This window comes from Podarcis muralis, chromosome 17, assembly GCF_964188315.1.
Source record: "Podarcis muralis chromosome 17, rPodMur119.hap1.1, whole genome shotgun sequence".
Taxonomy (NCBI): Eukaryota; Metazoa; Chordata; class Lepidosauria; order Squamata; family Lacertidae; genus Podarcis; species Podarcis muralis.
This window is the reverse complement of record NC_135671.1, coordinates 23,600,482-23,620,178: the sequence shown is the minus strand read 5'-3', so window position 1 is coordinate 23,620,178 and position 19,697 is coordinate 23,600,482. Positions and strand designations below refer to the sequence as shown.

The 19,697-nt window shown below is 40.7% G+C and overlaps 2 protein-coding genes across 8 annotated transcripts in view; one reads left to right on the top strand and one right to left on the bottom strand.

Annotated features, from left to right (window-relative positions):
- The first annotated feature begins 361 nt into the window (after positions 1–361).
- Positions 362–19,697, top strand: part of IFT74 (intraflagellar transport 74) — a 43,750-nt gene continuing 24,414 nt past the window's right edge. Inside the window, exons 1-8 of one of the 4 annotated variants that reach the window (XM_028712173.2) lie at positions 362–541; positions 1,692–1,835; positions 3,073–3,208; positions 3,695–3,743; positions 5,297–5,395; positions 6,045–6,105; positions 6,260–6,319; positions 7,572–7,633. In XM_028712173.2, coding sequence (XP_028568006.1) covers positions 1,716–1,835; positions 3,073–3,208; positions 3,695–3,743; positions 5,297–5,395; positions 6,045–6,105; positions 6,260–6,319; positions 7,572–7,633 — 587 coding nt within the window. In that variant the 5' untranslated portion in view covers positions 362–541; positions 1,692–1,715. Of the gene's footprint in view, positions 601–1,642; positions 1,836–3,072; positions 3,209–3,694; positions 3,744–5,296; positions 5,396–6,044; positions 6,106–6,259; positions 6,320–7,571; positions 7,634–19,697 lie in introns of all 4 variants that reach the window. The other 3 variants (XM_028712170.2, XM_028712174.2, XM_028712171.2) reach the window with 3 other exon arrangements.
- Positions 10,788–17,892, bottom strand: LRRC19 (leucine rich repeat containing 19). Of its 4 annotated transcripts, XM_028712180.2 has the most exons (6): positions 17,753–17,835; positions 16,970–17,021; positions 16,268–16,345; positions 14,445–14,955; positions 13,310–13,501; positions 10,788–11,795 (listed from the first exon to the last, which is right to left on the bottom strand). In XM_028712180.2, exons 3-6 carry the CDS (start codon positions 16,334–16,336, stop codon positions 11,482–11,484), a joined length of 1,086 nt encoding a protein of 361 aa, XP_028568013.2. In that variant the 5' UTR covers positions 16,337–16,345; positions 16,970–17,021; positions 17,753–17,835; the 3' UTR covers positions 10,788–11,481. The 4 variants fall into 4 exon arrangements, with proteins under 4 accessions (XP_028568013.2, XP_028568012.2, XP_077777244.1 ...); XM_028712179.2 differs by lacking the exon at positions 16,970–17,021 and having other exon boundaries at positions 17,753–17,892; XM_077921118.1 differs by lacking the exons at positions 16,970–17,021; positions 17,753–17,835 and adding an exon at positions 16,875–16,897.

Genomic DNA, 19,697 nt, shown 5'->3' with positions numbered 1-19,697 from the left:
AATTAAAAAAGCTCTCAACAATTTTTGTGTAAAAAAAGAGGTGAGGAATTTTATTTTTTGAAATATGGCAACCCTACTTGAGCACCAGATTATATTACATATATATATATATATATATATACACGTATACACACACATACATATATATACATATATATAGATATAATGTCCAGTATTTTGCCATACTAACCGTACCCAACTCATAACACTTCTATGATTCCAAGTGTCTGGAGGGGGAAATAGACTGGCACTCATGCGCACAAGGCTCGCTCCTCTGCGCATGCGCCAAAATGGATTGTTATGAGGCGAAATCTGCGCGTAAATCTCGCGATGGAATACGGGAGCGTGAGGGAAGAGGAAGAATCCGCGCTCGGCTTGGCGCCAGAGCGACTGCGCGGAGGGAGCGGCGCCGGGGGTTGGCTGGCGCGGTTGCTAGGTTACGGCTTGCCGTCGCGCGCGGAGAGGAGTTCGTGGATGGGAGGGAACCGTTAAATTAACGGGTCTCGTTAGCCCACTGCGCGTGCGCGCGGGAAAGGGTCAGGTAAGAGGAGCCGCGCAGGTTGGAGCGCGGATGCGGGAGTGCCGACCCTCACGACCCCCGTACGTGACATGCCTCAGCCCCTTCCCCTCCCACGATGGGCGGGGAAATGGTGCATGGAATTTAAGGCTGAGGGTGGTGGGCGTCTCGTGTGAACGCTCTCCTGCGCGACACGCGTCGTCGCAAAGTGGAAAAAAACAAGCGCCCAGTAACTCAGCCCTCCTCCATAGAGTTTTTCTTTTAAAGGTGGGGGGGGGGGGGGTTTAAATGTTTGTTAAGGTTTCTGGGGAGTAAGGGACCGAGCTGCCCTTAGTGTGTTGTTGGGCCGTTTCTGGATTCATAAAAAATAAAACACAACATCAGGTTTGGTTTACAGAGCTTTTGCAATCTCTTCATGCCTGTATTACAGATACCCACAACATGTGTCTGTTGAAATAGTGCCGGGGCGGGGGGGGGAGCTGCCCCTCATCAATAAAAATACTTAACTGAGGTTCTGCCCCCCCCCCCAAAAGCCTCCCCCCCAACAAATATCCTGGCTATACCCATGAAACAGTGACTTGTATCTTTTCGTCAATTGCTAGTTTTGTGTTTAAGATACTGTGTTCCGTGGTTTCACCCCCTATTGTAATTTCATATATGTAATCACAGAACTGCAGAGTTGGAAGGGGTCACGAGGGTCATCCAGTCCAACCCCTTGCAGTGCTAGAATCTTTGGCCCAACGTGAGGTTTGAACTCGTAACCCTGAGATTAAGAGTTTCAAGCTCTACCAACTGAGCTATCCCAGATCCGTGTCTTTTATTTTCTTAATCTCAACCACATACGTCAAAGTTCTTTAGACTTTGCTCCATCATGAAATGATTCATAGATAATCTCTCACCCAAATATTGACTAGACCACAACACCCGTTGTTTTAGCAGGCTTGGTTCACCATGAGCTTACATTCCATGCCCAAGGACTAGTTACTGTGTTGAAGATAGCTGTCCTAATGGGCATATTTACCCTGCGTATGGCATGATTCCAATTAAAAAGCTAAAGAAAATTCTTACTTGTTTTATTTAAAATATTTTCTTTATCCGTGACTTAAAAGTTCTCTTTTAATACAGAATACACATTTAGAGGATTCTAGTGCGTAACGTATGCTTGTTTCTAAAGAGAAATTTGAAGAAAAGAGAAAAAATGGCAAGTAATCACAAGCCTCCTACAGCCCGCCCGTCTTCAAGAGCAGGACTAGGCCTGGGAGCCAGACCGCCCTCATCCTCACTACGGCCTCCATCCGCAGCTCTACTTGGAGGAGGAGTAAGTTAAAATTAATCTTTTTTAAAACCTACTGTGTTTGACAAGTGATAAAGTTTCATTAAAGAGTTTATTTTCATTTTCTGATTCCTAAGCTAGAGCCTTTTCTATCCAGTGCAGATTACTTTGTTATTGTTTACACAGTGTCTCCAGACATCATAATATACACACCTTGTGTACAGTGGTACCTCGGGTTAAGTACTTAATTCGTTCTGGAGGTCCGTTCTTAACCTGAAACTGTTCTTAACCTGAAGCACCATTTTAGCTAATGGGGCCTCCTGCTGTCGCTGCACTGCTGCTGCACGATTTCTGTTCTCATCCTGAAGCAAAGTTCTTAACCCGAGGTAATATTTCTGGGTTAGCAGAGTCTGTAACCTGAAGTGTATGTAATCTGAAGCGTATGTAACCCGAGGTACCACTGTATATTGTTTAACATAAGGGATTGTGTAACACGAAGCGATAGGTGTCTTCTCAAAGGATCTTATCATCTAAAAGTAGCAGCTAAAAACCAGTCTATTCTCCCATGTTTTTGGCATATTATTTTCCTATTTATCTCCACTGCTTTTTGTGGCTCACACTCCTATTCCTTTTCCTTTTAGTTTATAAGCTTGTAAGCAGGGCTTCTGTGTTTGGGTGCTCGATGTGCTTATTGATACCTTTATCTTGTTATTAATTGCTACAGGAATGGCTTGGATCCGAACATGTGTGTGATAGAATCCTTATGGTTAGTGGTAGCAGAATTGCAGAGGAGCAGAAGGGTTACTCTTTCTCCATCCACAACTTCTTTGCTCCAAATTGCACCACCAGCCGCTTTATCCCTTTTCAGGGTTTCAAAATCACCTTCCTGAAGCTGCCTTTACTTTACAAAAAGTTTGTGGGGTCCTATTAGGTATATGAGAGTCTTTAGGGTGAAGCTGTTAAACTAGGACCTTTGAGACCAGGGTTCAAATCCTCAGTCAGCTATGAAACTTCACTGGCTGACCTTGGGCCACTTATGCACTCTAACCTACCTCACAGGGTTATTGTGAGGATAAAATGGGAAGAAGGACTGTCACCACCTTGAGCTCCTAGGAGGAAAGTTGGAATATAAATGTAACAAAAAAGGTGTGTGCCATGTCATTTGGTTTCATTTAAATCTCAAGACCTCAGCCTGTTTATTGATAAGTAGATAGACTAGTTTTCTGTTCCTCAGAATGACTGCATTCATTATTTTTTCTACCGATTCTGTTTTCGGTGTTAGATCCCTCCAGGAACATCAAGACCTGGTACACGTGGTGGATCCATAGGTACAGGTGTGGTTTTGTCTTCCCAGATTAAGGTTGCAGACCGTCCAGTGACACAACAAGGGCTGAGTGGAATGAAAACTGGAATGAAAGGTATTTTAAGATATGAAGGCATACAAACATTGAATAAGTTAGTCTTGTGCATGTGATTATAAGGGGAAACGGAGCAATACACTTTACAGTGGTTTTGGCCTCATAGAGACATGAAATGTGTCAGAACATAGGACAAGGCAAAGCAATTTTTTTTAATCAAAGCTCCATCCTGATGTAAGGGCAGAACTGAACCAGCATCTGTGAAATCTCAGGTGGAACTTGGAAAGCTGGAATAGCACCAGAAGCTTTAAACCTAGATAGGTCCTATACTGTTCAGAGCATGTGACATTACGTCATGGATTATTTAAGAGAATATGTACGTTACATTATTTACAGAGGATTTATTCATTTATTTAAGCCTCTCTCTGTCTCTTTATGGTGATTTTATCACCTTGCATGAAAACAACCACTGGATTGCTTATTAATACAGTTGTTTCTCATTGTACTGTGGTGTCAGGTAACAATTTGACACTTGTTATTTGTTAGGTCCACAGAGACAAATTATGGATAAATCCTACTACCTGGGAGTGCTCAGGTATGTGAAAGTTATTTGTCACCAGTGTTTGTGCTGTATTTATATGATTGTGTCAAGAGCTACTGCCTTATTGGCAGTAATTAATTGGCTGTCGCCTTGATCTTGTCTAGCTTGCAGTGTTTGGCAGGGATGATAGAGGTTTCTTATCTCATGGCTCCTTAGCAGTAGCTCTTCCTCCTTTCATAGTCCAGCTGGCCCATTTTTCCTGCACTCAGCACAGGTATAGAGGACTGGCCTACGTTTTGTTTCATGATTGTCATATCCCACTGCCTTCCCTACTGTTTTGTCTGTACCAAATGCAGGCCTTACCTTCCATTTCTTTCCTGTTTGCTGGAGTAGATACTTGTGACCAGTGTCCAACTGACTTTGCTTTACTGGGAACCTCACTGCTTCCAGTCATCCAGCTGTGCTCCACACAATCTGACTCGGAATCAGCATAGGGTTTAAAATACTTTTTGAGGTTAAGGCGAAAGAGATTTGTGTAGAACTTTCTACCTTCAGAAGTGCTGACCAAAGGAATGGTCAGGTCACTTAACAGATTAATACTTAATTGGCAAGTTGTCAATAGCAGGTCAAGTATAAACACAACTCTAAAATATTAGGGTTGGCTTCAGCTAATGAGTCCATCAGCAAAAGCCCACACAAGGACTTCCACTTGTGCATTGGGGTTTCCACCTCTTCCCTTGCAGTCCCTTAGAAAAATAGATCAGTTGTAGAAAGCAACTATACTGATCACTATATAGCTATTTTAAACATTGGATTCAGCATCTGAAGGCTCCTAAACAAACTCTACCTTGATGAGTTGTGCTGCCTTGCAACTCATTTGCCCATCTAAAGGATAAAGTAGCATATGTAGTGCACAGAACTTGCACCCATCATCTTTGGGGTAGTCCTTTTGCCCCCTCACTCTCTTCCCAGAGTGACCTTCCAAAAAAACCACTAGATACTGACCAGGGTTTTAGCATGACGTGGGCCTTTAGAAATGTATTGTATAAATTGACTAGGCTGCACTGGGCCATAAAGATTAAACCAGACACCCTTTTTATTAATAGTTTCTGATTGGATTGAAGAAACAAAAAGTCATACAATGCAAAGAAAATCGTAATTAATCAAGACGTGTTCTCTGTGTACAACTGATGAGGCGGGGGGGAAACGTCTGGTAGTCCCAACCAACCCATTTGAGCAAATAGATTTGTATAAAGAGTCCAGATATCAAGGAATTCCCCATCTTTCTCGTGTTTATGGAAGATCACCTTCTCGTACGCTGCCAGCTGAGTCATGTTCTCTGCCCGCTGTAGGATTAGGGAAGTGGGCTTCTTCCAGTACTGATGAACTAGACATTTATCCACCATAGGTGCCCTTAGAAGCCAGTTAAATTGTCCCTCTGTCAGGTTCCAAAGGACTGGTACATAATTCAATAAAACACCGACACGTGCAAATCTGAAGAGGTGTCCAAAACCATATTTATGTGGCAGATGACCTCTGACCCAAAGACTGTGGCTTTAGAACAGGCCTAAATTATACTTAACATAAGAACTATTTTTTTCCTACAGGAGCAAAATAAATGAACTCACCGCAGAAATTAACAAGCTTCAGAAAGAAATCGACATGTATAATCAGGAGAATTCTGTGTACCTATCATATGAAAAAAGGTGAGATAGATTGCACTTATTGTCATAGAATTGTAGAGTTGGAAGGGACCCTGAGGGTCTTTAAAAACTTTTGTGTTAATTAAAGTCAGTGGAATCATGTACACAAGTAAATTTGGATTGGAAACAGCAAACTTGCAACTTACGTAGGGTTTACGTTCCAAGGATCATGCCTAAAGTCAAAATTGCATATACAGTGGTACCTTGTTTTGAGTCTGCCTCATCGAGCATCCATTTTGTCGAACGCCTGCGGCAAACCCCAAAGTACCGGAACAGGTTACTTCCAGGTTTGCCTCATGCACAGAAGCACAAATCTCTCCACGTGCGTGTGCGGATTGGCGCTTTGTCGTGCGTCCTTTTCATCTAGCGTCTGAGGCTCCGGAATGGATCCCGGTCGCAAAACAAGGTACGACTGTCGCCAGAACGCATTGGGTTCAATGGCAGGTGGGATTGCCAAAGTCTTTTTTCCTGGAAGTCCGCCCCCATTTATTTATTTATTTATTTATTTGCCCAGCACATAAAGCTGCATACATGCAAGTTAAATACATGTAAGTTGCAGGCTTAGTGTGTGTTAAAACTTGAGACTTGCTTTGATTACATTTTATCACATAAGCTATGTTGTATAGTAACTGTTTTTTTCCTGTTCTTTTAGGGCAGAGTCTTTAGCTAGTGAGATCAAAGAGTTTCAAGGGCAACTAGCTGATTACAATATGGTATGTTATTGTTTATATTGCTAATATTTATATATATATTTCACACTTTGAAAATACTGGATCTAATTTTGAATTGCAGTTGCATAGATAATCACCTATAAATAATTCATTGGGAATAAAACTAGCAATTAATTGGGTTTCTGTGTTCTTTTAGCTGGTGGATAAACTTAATACCAATACCGATATGGAGGAAGTAATGAATGACTATAACCTGGTGAGTGTTAACATTGTTTTGTAACAGTATTAGTTTTGCCTGAATTGGTTATTGTTCAACTTGGACTGCTGCTAACCAGTGATGCTCAGTAGCTGCTGGAAAATGTTTGAAAACAATTGTAATTGGTTTTCAGGATGAGTGTAACTGCATATACTTTTGACCCAAATACATATGCAGAGTGACATTTCAAAGTAGCATCTTAGTTAATAGAAGGAAATATAAAAAGCCACAATTCTTCCAAACATTGGATCACAATAGAAAGGACCTACACAATTTAAATTTCCAACTAAATGGTAGTTCAAACGGAACATAAGTGTGTTTTTTTTACCAGTGAAATGAGTAGTTGATACTAGCACATGGAAATTTTACTGATCAGCTGTTTGGGAGGGGAGCAAGAGCTGGTTTTAAACTGCCATCCCCACCCTCCAAAGGACCCCTTCCTGCAAAACATCTTATCACTGAGATGCTTGCAATTTATTTGAAATTACTTGCGCTTGCAACTTCATCTGTTGCAGTCAGCATCTGTAACTTCAAATTTGCCTGTGGCATACCTCGCTGTCATTACAGCGCAGTACCTGGCAAGGATCTTTTTATTTCCCTGGGTTGTTCAATCCTCTGAAAATTGCTGTTGTGGTGTTCGGTGTTTTTAGTTCTGCTGACTGCTTTTAAAGCACTCTTTTACTTTGTAATGTTTTAATGTTATCGTTTTAAAGTTTGTTTTATTTTTTGTTGGCTGCTCTGAGAACCTGTTAAAAGGTGGGATAGAAATCAAATAAATAAAAATAAGTAAATTAATATTTGTGGAGATCTGATACTTCATTCAGCTATGCCAGCTGTGGGGAACCTTTTAGCCTGCCATATGTTTCTGAACTTCAAATCCTATCATCTCTCTCTACTGACAGTCTTGCTGAGGCTAATGGGAGTTTGTAGTTCAGCAGCATCTGCAGCACCAAAGCTGCCCCTGAGCTATATAAACTTTTTACCTATAGACACAGTCCAACCATTATGCATGTAAATTAGTACAGACGCATTTGAAACTGCCCTTAATTCTGATTTATGTTCCATTTCTCAAACATATTTTTAGGATCATGTTGTATTTCTTGGAAATCATTTTAAGACTGATCTATGGTGTATAAGCTATAATAGCAAATTCAGTTGAATTAAAGACATTGGCTCTAGAAACGGGAAATTTATTTGCTGTAGATATAGCAGAGCTATTCTCATGCTGTTGGTGGCTGTGTCTTTTTAATAGTTGAAGACTCAAAATGACCGTGAAGCTCAGGGCATAGACATCATTTTTACAGAAAGACAAGCGTAAGTATATGATTTTTTTAAAAACGAAACTGGAAAATAAACAAATGCATAGAAATGTTCTGTATTGTGTTGTAATGCCATTCATAGACCCCTGACACTTGTCTGGTTTTTGTACTCAAGCAGTAGCAGGTGTGTGCTGACCTTTCACACTTTAGATTATTATTATTTATTGAATTTATATAGTGCCCTATACCTGGAGGTCTTGGGTCGGTTCACAGAAAAGATCAACATAAAAACCACAGTATATATAATCAAAATCAAAACAACAACCCAATAACATCCCTCCCCCCCCCAAAAAAAAAAGAGCCACGTTTTAAAAGGGCATAGGATGTCAATCAGATCAACCAAAGGCCTGGTTAAAAAGGAACTTTTTTGCCTGGTGCCTAAAAGTGCATAATGAAGGCACCAGGTGAACTTCCCTGGGGGGAGCATTCCACAGACAGGGAGCCACTGCAGAGAAGGCCCCGTTCTCGTGTTACCATGCTCTGGACCTCTTGAGGGAGAGGCACATGAAGAAGGGCCTCAGAAGAAGATCTCAGGGTCCGGGTAGGTTCATATGGAAAGAAGATGTTTTCTACTATTTCCAATTGTAGTTACAGCAGCAAATGCCATGTAAGTTGAGGGGGGGAAGTCTTATTTCAGTATCCATCAGATTAATGATATTTTACCTTGATCCTAAGACCACTTTTTAAGGCAAATTATTTACTATGCTTTGCAGAGTAGTTGGCTGCATCCACAGCCCTGCTCAGGCACACGGTACCCACAGTGGGTAGTCACGGTGGGTGGGGCAGTTGGACCCGATGCTGTTGTGAGACAACCAGTGAAAGCAGCATGGGTTCTAGCAGATACCTGGCTGACTCAGCCCTGTCCTCCCACCCATACTCAGAATGCGCCGTTTCAAAACTTTCCGCTGTTGCCTACCCCATAAATAAATTACAACCGTCAGACACAAACACAGGTCAACTGATCCAGGATTTTATAACATCCAATACATGAGGAAGTGATAACAAGTTTAACGCCCTTTCTTTCAAGAATCAGGACATACTCATGGTGAAAGCACAAAGCCAGGCATGCAGTCTTCATAGCACATTTAATTCCAGGGATTTATTTATTTATTTATTAAATTTCTATACCACAGGGTCCAGGTAGGTTCGTATGGGGAGAGATAAACCTTGAGGTATTGTGGTCCTGAGCTGTTTGATAATAATATTTATTATTATTATTATTATTATTATTATTATTATTATTATTATTACCACACCCATCTGGCTTGGTTTCCCCAGCCACTCTGGGTGGCTCCCAACAGAATATTAAAAACACAATAAAACATCAAACATTAAAAACTTCCCTAAACAAGGCTGCCTCCAGATGTCTTCTAAAAGTCAGATAGCTTTTCATTTCCTTGACATCTGGTGGGCGAGCGTTCCACAGGGCAGGTGCCACTACCAAGAAGGCCCTCTGCCTGGTTCCCTGTAACCACTTATCACAGTGAGGGAACTGCCAGAAGGCCCTCAGAGGAGGACCTCGGTGTCCGGGCTAAACAATGGGGGTGGAGATGCTCCTTCAGGTGTACTGGGCCGAGGCTGTTTAGGGCTTTAAAGGTCATCACGAACACTTTGAATTGTGCTCAGAAACGTGCTGGGAGCCAGTGTAGGTCTTTCAGGACCAGTGTTAGTATGGCCTCGGCAGCCACTCCCAGTCACCAGTCTAGCGGCTGCTTTGAAGACTTTTAAGAGGTCAAAACCAGCACTTTGAATTGGGCCCAGAAACTAATTGGTAGGTGGACCAGGATTGGCTTTGTATTCTCAAACTGTCGTGCCCCACTGAGCAACCCGACTGCCAAATTCTGCACCAGCTGAAGTTTCTCAATGTGGCCACCACGTATAATGTGTTACAGTAATCTAAACTAGAGGCTATCTGACCATAGACAACAGAAGTTAGGCTATCCCTGTCTAGATAAGGGCACAGCTGGGCCACCAGTTGAAGTTGATGGAAGGTGTGCTGGGCCCGGGGGTTAACCCAAGCAACGCGTTCCAGGTCCAGTCCCGAATCCAAGGATTCCACGAGGAGTCAGTCCAAAAGAGCCAAGGCAGGAAACCAGGCTAGGTCAGGCACAGGGTAACAGGCAGGTTCCAGCAAGCAGCAATGTTGCTCCCACAACCTGGGGCAGGGTCCGGCAGCCTTTTATCTCTGATGGGGTAATGACTGGTCCTGATCCCCTGGTGACTCACCTCCTTGTCTCGCCCGAAGGCGAGCACTCCTCCGAGTACTCGGATCTCTCCTTCTCTCAGACCTCAGTCTCTGCTGCTCGGAAGATGTCGGTGGGTTACTAGACCCAGAGGCCACCTCAGCCGCTCCTGACCCAACTCTTAGTGGAGCAGCTGTAAGTGATGGCCCAGCAGAGAGCAATGAGGTAATCCCCGCATCTGGAGCCAGGGCAGGCTCAGGCCCCTAACTCGGCCCAGCTGGTGCTTGTTGCAGGGAAACCTGTGCAGACTGGGCTCTTCAGAATCAGGCCACAGACTCTGTTCAGATGCCCCTGAGGCAGAGGATCCAATGCAGACTGAGACTCCTCCAGTTCTGAGTCCCAGGCAATCACAGAAGGCACTCGGGGCCACAGAGGCCACCTGAATCTCAAGCGATAGCAAAGGATCCAGGAGTACTCCCAAGCTACATACGCGCACCTTCAGGGGAAGTGTAACCCCATCAAAAGCAGGCAACATCCCAGCCATCCAGTCTAGGGAAGCCCTACTAACAGTGCCTCAGTCTTATCTAGATTGAGCTTCCTTTTATTAGCTCTCATCCAGACCATTGCTGAGGCAAGACAATGGTCCAGGGCATCCACACCAGCACATGCAAAGGAGAAGTACAGCTGTGTGTCAGCAGCATATTGCTGACAACAGATTCCAGACTTCCAGATGACCCTACTCAGTGATTTCATGTAGATGTTAAACAGCATAAGGGGTAAAATGTACAACAAAACAAGTCAGCTTTAAATAAATAAAAATTCAGCTCACCATCACAAACCCCAGAAGTAGCATATAGGATAAAATATTTAATTTAACATTGAACCCCGAGGAACCCCAAATTGAAGGCTCCATCGGTCATAGTTATATCGGTCATAGTTGTGTAGTGCAACAAAAGCGAAACTCAGTTTCTGTTAATTAGAATTATTTTAATTAATTACATATTTCTGGATGTTCAGACACAGAAGATGTTATTTCTTCTTCATTGATGGTCAGACTCTAAACTCCAGGGGATGCCTCCTTAATAATTTGTGTAATGACTTTCTTAGCATGCCAGACCCTTGTTTTGCCTGTTTTTAAATATACAGCCGTTCTTTGGAAGTCGAACAGAATTCGTTCTGGAAGTCGGTTCGACTTCTGAAACGTTTGGAAACCAAGGCACAGCTTCCAGTTGGTTTCCGATTGTGCAGGTGCGCCAGAAACAATAGCAGAAGCCGCACCTGACATTCGGCTTCCAAAAAAATGTTCGAAAACTGGAACACTCACTTCCGGTTTTTGATCATACGGTCACCGGAACGTTCAAGTCCCAAGGCGTTTGGGAGCCGAGGTACGACTGTATAGGGCTATATTTCTCTTTCAGGTACCCAAACAAAATGCCCTGATTTACATACAAAAAAACCTTTGATCCTCCAACACCATTTCACCAATAGTGGTTCTCTGCAATGATGACAAGATTAAATAGTGCATATTTTGATTAATCACAAGCAGCAACAGTTTGGTTTTTTTAGCCCATTGCTTTATAAAGCTACAGATATGACAGCCCTTAGCACATATTTCAGAACGGGGCAGAGAGATTCAGACTGCAGCATTCATAGTAACTCTTCATGTATCAATATATTTGTCTTCAATAAATCCATCTTCTTCTGGAACAAATGTATGAAATTGTTCAAAAACCACAACCGATTCTTCTTCATTGGTACCTGGTGTATGTGGGAATGCACAGTTATGAGATGTGAAAGTTTCTTCAAACATCTCTGGTTCGTCTTCCTCCAAACGACTATGATTATAGCTAATCAAATAACGGTACCATACTGGGAATTTGATGACCATTCCAATCAGCAGTGAAATGCTGATCACAACAACCAGGACACCAATCAGAAAGGTCCAACTTTTGCCAGGACGATGAACATCCACACCTTAAAATAAATCAAACATCGTTTTAGTACTTTTCAGTGTAAATACAACTCTTACCCCATTTTTCCTCATAAGGTTACCTTTCAGAAGTTATTAAGTAACTTCCCTCTCTCCATAGAAAAATAAAGGGTTGGAGCTAGACTCCTTCTATTCACAGAAGTGAGTTTAATCCAGCAGAGGTTCCCACTCTGTAAATTGCCTGCTTCTGTGGGCAGAAGGGGTATAGGTGATTTTTGCAAAATCCCATCCCCACTGCAACCCTTGGTACCACTCCCTATACTGTTTCTCAGGGTTCCCTAACCTTCCATATCAGCTTTTCAGAGGTAAAAGGAGCTGCAGGGGGAAAAGAATATGCAAAAGTCACTTTGCACTTCAATCCACTGGAGAATCAAGTTTGTGGTTTTGCAATTCCCACACCTGTGACGCCAACACATCATCTTTAGGACATTTGACTATTAGCCTTTTAAAAGCAGTGTTTTAGTAAAGTTTGGCACTTGACTGAACACATTTCAGTAGTTGCTCTGTTAAAAAGTCCTGAAGGCATCTGTCGTTAACATAATTGTGGGAATTCAACTGGTACAGTTAAATGGACATTGTGCTGTGTGCTTGGATCCCAGGTACCTGCCTCATTCCAGGTCTAGTTATGTCTGTTTGTCTGTGACTAGTGACCCCAGATAGGCATATTCACCCAAATCAGTGGAAGAATTCATCAAGGTTAATGAGGCCCTGGGCAAGTATCTTGAATTAGATCAGCTGAGATCTAGCTGCACCAGAAACAAGTTCAACAAAAGAATTTGAACTTTGTGCTCTCAATGACGCATGACTGTCTGGCTTAATTTGACGTTTATCACTATGCATAAAAAACTAGAAAAGGCTATATTGCAATTATATATAGTCATCATAACTTTCAGCATATTACTTGTTTTAAAAGACAATTCAAAAGCTATTTTGGTAATACATCTAATATTATTATCAATATATATGCTAAATATTCTAATTTATATGAGGATAGCATAGAGACTGGAGTCTATAAACCAAGCCAAGGATTGGCTCCTTGTTGAATTTTGCTTAAAATACACAAGGCTGTGCAAGTTCTTCTTCCTGAGAAATGTAAAGGAAATGGTGGAGCTGCTCTTAACAATGTTTAAGGAAAAGAATGCACAGTTATAGGTTTGATATAATGGCAGAAGAGGAGGGGAGCAACCTTTACCAATTGCCCGTTCACCTTGCAGACCTTTGCACCCTATGAAAATCTGCTGGAGAGGGTAGGGGGATTGTGGGAAGACTACAGAATGGGTGGGGATTGGGCAAAAATAAAGTTCTTCTTTCCACCAGCAGGATCCCTCTGCTGGATCAAAAGCTATACATGAACAGAGGGAGCCCTACTTTTAGCAGACAGCTAAATTTGGATTCAATACGCATTTGCTTTAAATTCTGTATCAGTGCACTAAATGATCTTTAGTATCGTTTCTGAAATGCATGGCTTCTATAGCTGGTAAATTAAACTGAAATATACCTGACATTAGTGCTTTTCTATTTGTACCATTATGCAGAGATAGACTATCATTAGTTGACTTAAGAGAAGTAAAAGATAAGATGGTTGCTTCAGTCGTCATCTCTCTTTTCTCGCAGTCAGCTATAATTGCGGTCTTGATAGGTTGTTTTTTCAGGCTGCTTGGAGACATACACACAGTACCGTTCTCATTTTCTGTAATTATAAACATTTCAAAAAGATTAAAGTTTTTGGTCTGTGCTGACCTTAAAAACAAATTCAGACAGTATAGTTTAGAACTTTAAAAATAATCCATGCGACCATCTAGTGCAGGGGTAGGCAAACTCAGCCCGGGGGCCAGATCCTGCCCAATCGCCTTCTAAATTCGGTCCGCAGACAGTCCAGGAACCAGCATGTTTTTACATGAGTAGAATGTGTCCTTTTATTTAAAACACATCTCTGGGTTATTTGTGGGGCATAGGAATTCATTTATTATTATTTTTCAAAATATAGTCCAGCCCCCCACAAGGTCTGAGGGACAGTGGACCGGGCCCCTGCTGAAAAAGTCTGCTGACCCCTGATCTAGTGTGATACGGTTGCCAGAGGCAAATATATTATTTCCAACAATTATTCATTCCATGAAAATATTCCTGCGCTTCAAATATATGAATATATTCAGTATTACCTATACTGTAATAATCTCAGGCAGGTTTGACTGTGCTATTCATCTGTTTAATAGGAGTCTTAAGGCTGGGAGTAAGTTGCATTGAACTCAGTGGGATTAATTCTTAGTAGGTGCATGTAGGATTGCACTGTTGTTGTTTTCCTGAAACAACATTACTTAGTACATTTCTAGTTCATAGGGCAAACGCCTCTTTTCCTATACAAAATCTGTTGGATGAATAGGCAATTTTCAGACATGACCTTTTCAAATACCAACTTAATGTATGTGCTCGACATTTAGTTCATATTTTATCTTTTCGGTGTGCTTTTTATTGACAACTCCTTTTAGCATTTTTGGCTCTCAGTCTAAAGGAATCCTTATCTCAAAAATAAAAGATGTGAGGATAACTAAATTCATACATCAATGGAGTACACTTAGTCCTCCTGAAATGGAAATCGTATAGATTAAAACACCAATACATTTTTTGATACTTACCCATGGTTACTTTAGTGGTCTTCAGCCAACTCTGGAAACTAACGAGGTCACATGAACAATTCCATGGATTTCCAATTAATGTGATATTGGTTAAATTAAGGGATATTTTTGCATCAAAATATCTCATAAGGTTATTTTTTAGGTTTAAGACCACCAAGCTCTTTAGCAATACAAACACACTGGAATCTAATTGCACAATTTTGTTATTCTGTAGTTGCAAAATATTTAGTTTATTTAAACCAGCAAATGCTGCTTGTTCAACTGTACTGATAGAATTATTGCTGACATCTAGAACTGCTAATTTTGAAAGTTTGTCAAAAGTAAAATTACGGAGAATAGAAATGGAATTGTTGCTTAGGTATAATTCTGTAATATTCATGTACTTTTGAAGATTTGTGGTATCACTTTCATTTAAAGTGATGCTGTTGTAACTGAGAACTAGTATAGAAACATTTTTGTCTAGGCCAGGAGGAACAGAAGTATAGTTTTTTGCTGCTTCCTCACACTTAACCTGTTAAACAAAGAGAGAGAAAATGTTACAAATACAGATTGGGGAAGATTACCAGGATAAAACAGATAATATGTTCATCAAGCTCTCATATATAGGGATATGAAAACTTTTCTAAAATATATTGATGTTATTGTTTGTTGTAAAGGAAAATTCTGCCCGGCTAATCTTCAGAAAGAAAATCAGAACAGGTGACATTGCAAAATACAATCCTATAACAACATTGAAAGTGTATCAACAATATAGAAACAAAAGCAGCAGCACAAAACAACTATGTAACCATAAATAAAGCTACAGCTGTTCAGATTTGTGGTCCTTCATATTAGAGTCAGCTATATGATCAGTATGTGAAAGAAAATGACCTTGAAAAGTAGTTCAGGCTGTAGGAAAACAGGCCTGCTCCTTTTTTGTTGAAATCTTGGGGCTCAAATAAAAAATGTTGGAGTTAAACTCTTTTCTACAGTAGAATATTGAGCATAGAAATCTGAAATACCTGAATCATTCAGGACTGAATATAAATGCTTTGGCAGAGAGTTTTAGGGCTAAAGGGAACTTTTATTAAAAAAAGACCCATCTATTTCCCCACCTCGCTTAATACAAGGCATATCCCATACCAGCCTACAATGACCAGAACAAAACTCATGGAATATTTCTTCCTGGTGCTAAGAAGGGAGTACCATGAAATAACTACCGTATTTTGCAGGTGATGAGAATCATATTATGATTGGTTGGGCACTGTATTCTGCGGGTTTTCGATCTTTCACATACCGTACATCATATATATTATTGGCATCCATCTGTCTCGAAAGACAATGGAGTTCGCCTCCGGGGTGAAGTCAAATCACCACGTTAGCTGCACCCAAGCGACCTCCCCAGGGCGCAAGCCTGGGCAGTGTGTATGGTATTCCTGGACTGCTCAGACGACCAGACCTTGCTGGTGTGGTCTAAAGGAAATCATAGCAATATGTTTGACACCAGCTTGGTGGCAGGAGTTGCTGGAAAGAAGTACCATCCAACCGTCTTAGGGACTGCACTCCGGATTTGTGTAGGGTTTACCCACAAGCCTTTCCTTCTGAAGATATCCCGCAAGGCAGCGGAGGTCCTATCATATATATGAATGTGATAATTTCTGCCACCCCACCCCAAAAGAGGAGTTAAAATAGCCTTAGGCTGCAGTCTTAAGTACGCATAGGAGTCAACCACATTGAACACAATGTGGCTTTCTTCATAAAACACATGTAAAGGATCGAGCTGTTAACAGCTTTATAGGAAAAGTAGCCAAGTAGTAGTAGCTTGATTCGGTTATGAAGCTTACCGTTTGAGAAGCAGCAACTGGATGTAAAAAGAGAGCTGCAACCAGTGTCGGGAGCCAAGCAAGCTTCATATTCTGAACCTGTAGGTACACGTTATCGCTTGAATAGTATTGAAGCTCAATTTGATGATGAAAAAGAAGTTCACAAAGAGTATCATAGTTGTGATTGCAAAGCCAAGTGAATCAATAGGATTTGTAGAACTGAGTAAAATATGGAAATGTAAACTATATATAGTTTGTGCTATGAAATCAGGCCTTTGTCATCTGTCAATGTTCAAGAAATTATTTCACCTAGTGTTCTTTTTTTAAAATAATTTTTTATTAAAATTTACAATTTAATATTCAACACATTTATCATATTAAAAAAAATAGAATAAAACAAAACTCCCCCCCACCCCGTGACTTCCCTCAACTTCTCCTTCTGCTTCTTTGACAATTTGCTACTTCTGCTTAAATTTTCTCTTATTTTTCAACTTTCAGCTGAATGCTCTTACATTCTTATCATTTTTCTACCAAATTTTCTTCCAGTTACTTCTTACATTTAATTAATTTCCATTGTGTTTCTTAACCTTTACTCTTGTTTTCTTAATTGTAAGTGTTTTACTCAAACCCTGCTAGTGAGTCCATTTCTTTACAATATTTCTGTAAATACATCATGAACGATTCCCAGTCTTTTTTAAAGTCTCTTGTCTTTGTCTATTTCACCTAGTGTTCTGATACTTTAAAAAACGACATAGCTGTGATCTGTTGAGGTGTCCTGTAGAAATACAAAAAAAAAATTCCAAGTACTGGTGTACTTTCATCAGATGTCTTAATACTATCGCTATAGCTGTAACCAAATATTAAAGAAAGAAACTGCAACAGCTATACAGTACTTCAGATACTTAGAATCTTTCTTCCTGCCCATCCTCCCTCCAGAGCTCTGAAATGGCGCCACTGATCAAGGCTTCACAAGACATGAGCCATATCTATTTAACTGGTGCGAACTGCTTGACCCTTCCCTATAGGTAAAAGTTTGCAAATCTCAAAAGATAGAGAAAAGCACAGCCGGCAGTATCTAGAAACATTGGAGCACCCAAACAAGTAATATCAATAACCTCACAAAACCCACACAAAAGTTGTAGTGTCTCTTGTGAAACACTTCCTCCTTTTAGACCATGTATATATGTATTAAAATCAAGTAAAATTCTTCAGGAATTAACATTTATTTCTGAAGTGTTCCATTAAAGGCCCTCCGTTATTTAAGAAGAATAAAACAGGCAGCTTCCCTGTTTAAACTGAGGGGAAACATTTGAAAAATATTTTCCAAGCTTCCAAAGATGTCCTCTTGCAAAGCCATCAAGTGAATTCATACAGCTTTGAACCAATATAATATTTAAACTATAATCTTCATAGTTGGATTGTGAAACAATGTATTTTATTATACATTTGTTAATAAAACAAACATCTATACGTTTGATAATACTAGCAATTTACCCAGTCTCTTACCTTCTTATTTTTTCTCTGGAACATCATATACATGTTTGCATGTATCCTTGTGGATAAAAAAAAGAAGAGTACAATGTTAACTTCGCTTGGCTTCAACCTTTGTACCCTATTAGCAAGCACGTCGTTTAAAATAAGGAACTTCAGGATGCCTTTAGCAAAAGATTGACTTGGGTTCATATGTGACTTAATAGACTTGCAGCCAATAAGGAAGTTTTAGAATATGATCAGGTATCATGTTTATGACATGAAGTGAGGGCGAAAGAGCAAGTTTACCCACGGTTAGAGTTTCCAATAAAACATGATTGTATTGGAAACAGAGAGCCATGGGTAGAAGTTTATTTTTTAGTGGGGTACAGTTACCAAACATCAGACATTATAAATATACAAAGTGCATATTAAAAGCGACAGCTAAAAGCCTTTACAGTTGTTAACACGCTGATCAGGGTGGAGGTTAGGTATAAGTTACATTCAAAGAATTAAAAATCACCTTTAACTTTTATATGTCACATGTATCATTCAGTCAAAACCATTGAGAGGAACTACTAAACATTTTGGATCAGTTCTGATTCAGCTGTGACTATAGCTGCTCTGATTCCAGTTTAGGCTAACAAAGATTCAGTAACCTATTTGACACCCGTGTGCCGGTTCACCTTCGGTTCACATGAGAAAGTATAAATATTCATATTACGATAGTGATTTGCCTGTGTGATAGAGTGGGTGTGATCATTGTGATATTGTGCCCTAATCTTCCTATATGATAGTTTTATCTTTCGGCAATGGCTTTGGCTAGATTAAATGAATAAATACAGTTGTACCTCAGAAATCAAACGGAATCTGTTCCAGAAGTCTGTTCGACTTCCAAAACATTCGGAAACCAAGGCATGGCTTCCGATTGGCTGCAGGAAGCTCCAGAAGCCAATCAGAAGCCATGTTAGACGTTCAGCTTCCAAAGAACATTTGCAAACTGGAACACTCACTTCCAGGTTTGCAGCGTTCGGGTGCCAAAACGTTCGAGTAGCAAGGCATTCGTCAACCAAGGTACTACTGTAATATGATACTTAATAGAGCAATTCTTTAATGTCTGCTCAGAAGTAAGGCCCATTAACTTCCATGGGGCCCAATCTCAGGTAAGCCAGTATCCTAAATGTGTTAGAGAGAGAGTGCTAATAGCTGAGAAGGAACACAGGGGAAATACGGCTGATAACGTAATATGGAAAGATGTAGTGTGATGGAAAAAATATGAAGAGCAATTTTTACCAAACTGATCCTGTTGCTCACATCGCTGCTGCTGCTGCTGCTGCTTGCCAGATTGTTTCTCTCTCTCTCTCTCTCTCTCTCTCTCTCTCATATCTTTTAATGCTTTTAATGCCACCCAAACTTGGATACTCAGAGCTTGCAGTTCTGTACAGTGCCATAGGCCTTACCAGCACAGGTATACAGACCGGGATTTTCCCCAGGAAGAATGTGCATGCTTCACTTAGCTCAAAGGTTAGGGAGAAGGTTTCAGTAACAGCTGTAGAGAGTAGCCAAGCTACTGCATGAGGGTCAGGGCACTCTCATCCTTCCCCTGCCAAGCTGTTTTCCCTCATAATCTTAAATAGTAAATTTCAGCCTTAAAGCTTCCTGCAGCTTCCCAACCCTTAGAGAAGGCACAGTACAAATGTTTTCCGCAAGCCCAAAATGTATAACTTCCTTCAAGATAGTGTATCTGAAGAAGTGTGCATGCACATGGAAGCTCATACCAATAACAAACTCAGTTGGTCTCTAAGGTGCTACTGGAAGGATTTTTTTTATTATTTTGTTCCTTCAAGGTAGGAGTTCATGTGCTCAAGCTAGCTCTATTTACATAAGCACTGGCACACAACAGAGGGAGGGGTCAGACTCACACCCACAATCCCCACTCCTGCCCTCTTCAGTTCTCTCTCTTTCTGAGATCTAGTATCTT

Bases quoted from the DNA above. Each gene is read 5' to 3' on its own strand.
- LRRC19 (XM_028712179.2), bottom strand. From the start codon at position 17,785: ATGTATATGATGTTCCAGAGAAAAAATAAGAAG. The intron at 13,502-14,444 runs GTAAGTATCAAA...TTATAATTACAG, and splicing joins GACCACTAAAGTAACCATGG to AAAATGAGAACGGTACTGTG. The intron at 11,796-13,309 runs GTATATTTCAGT...ATTTATTTTAAG, and splicing joins TAGAAAAGCACTAATGTCAG to GTGTGGATGTTCATCGTCCT.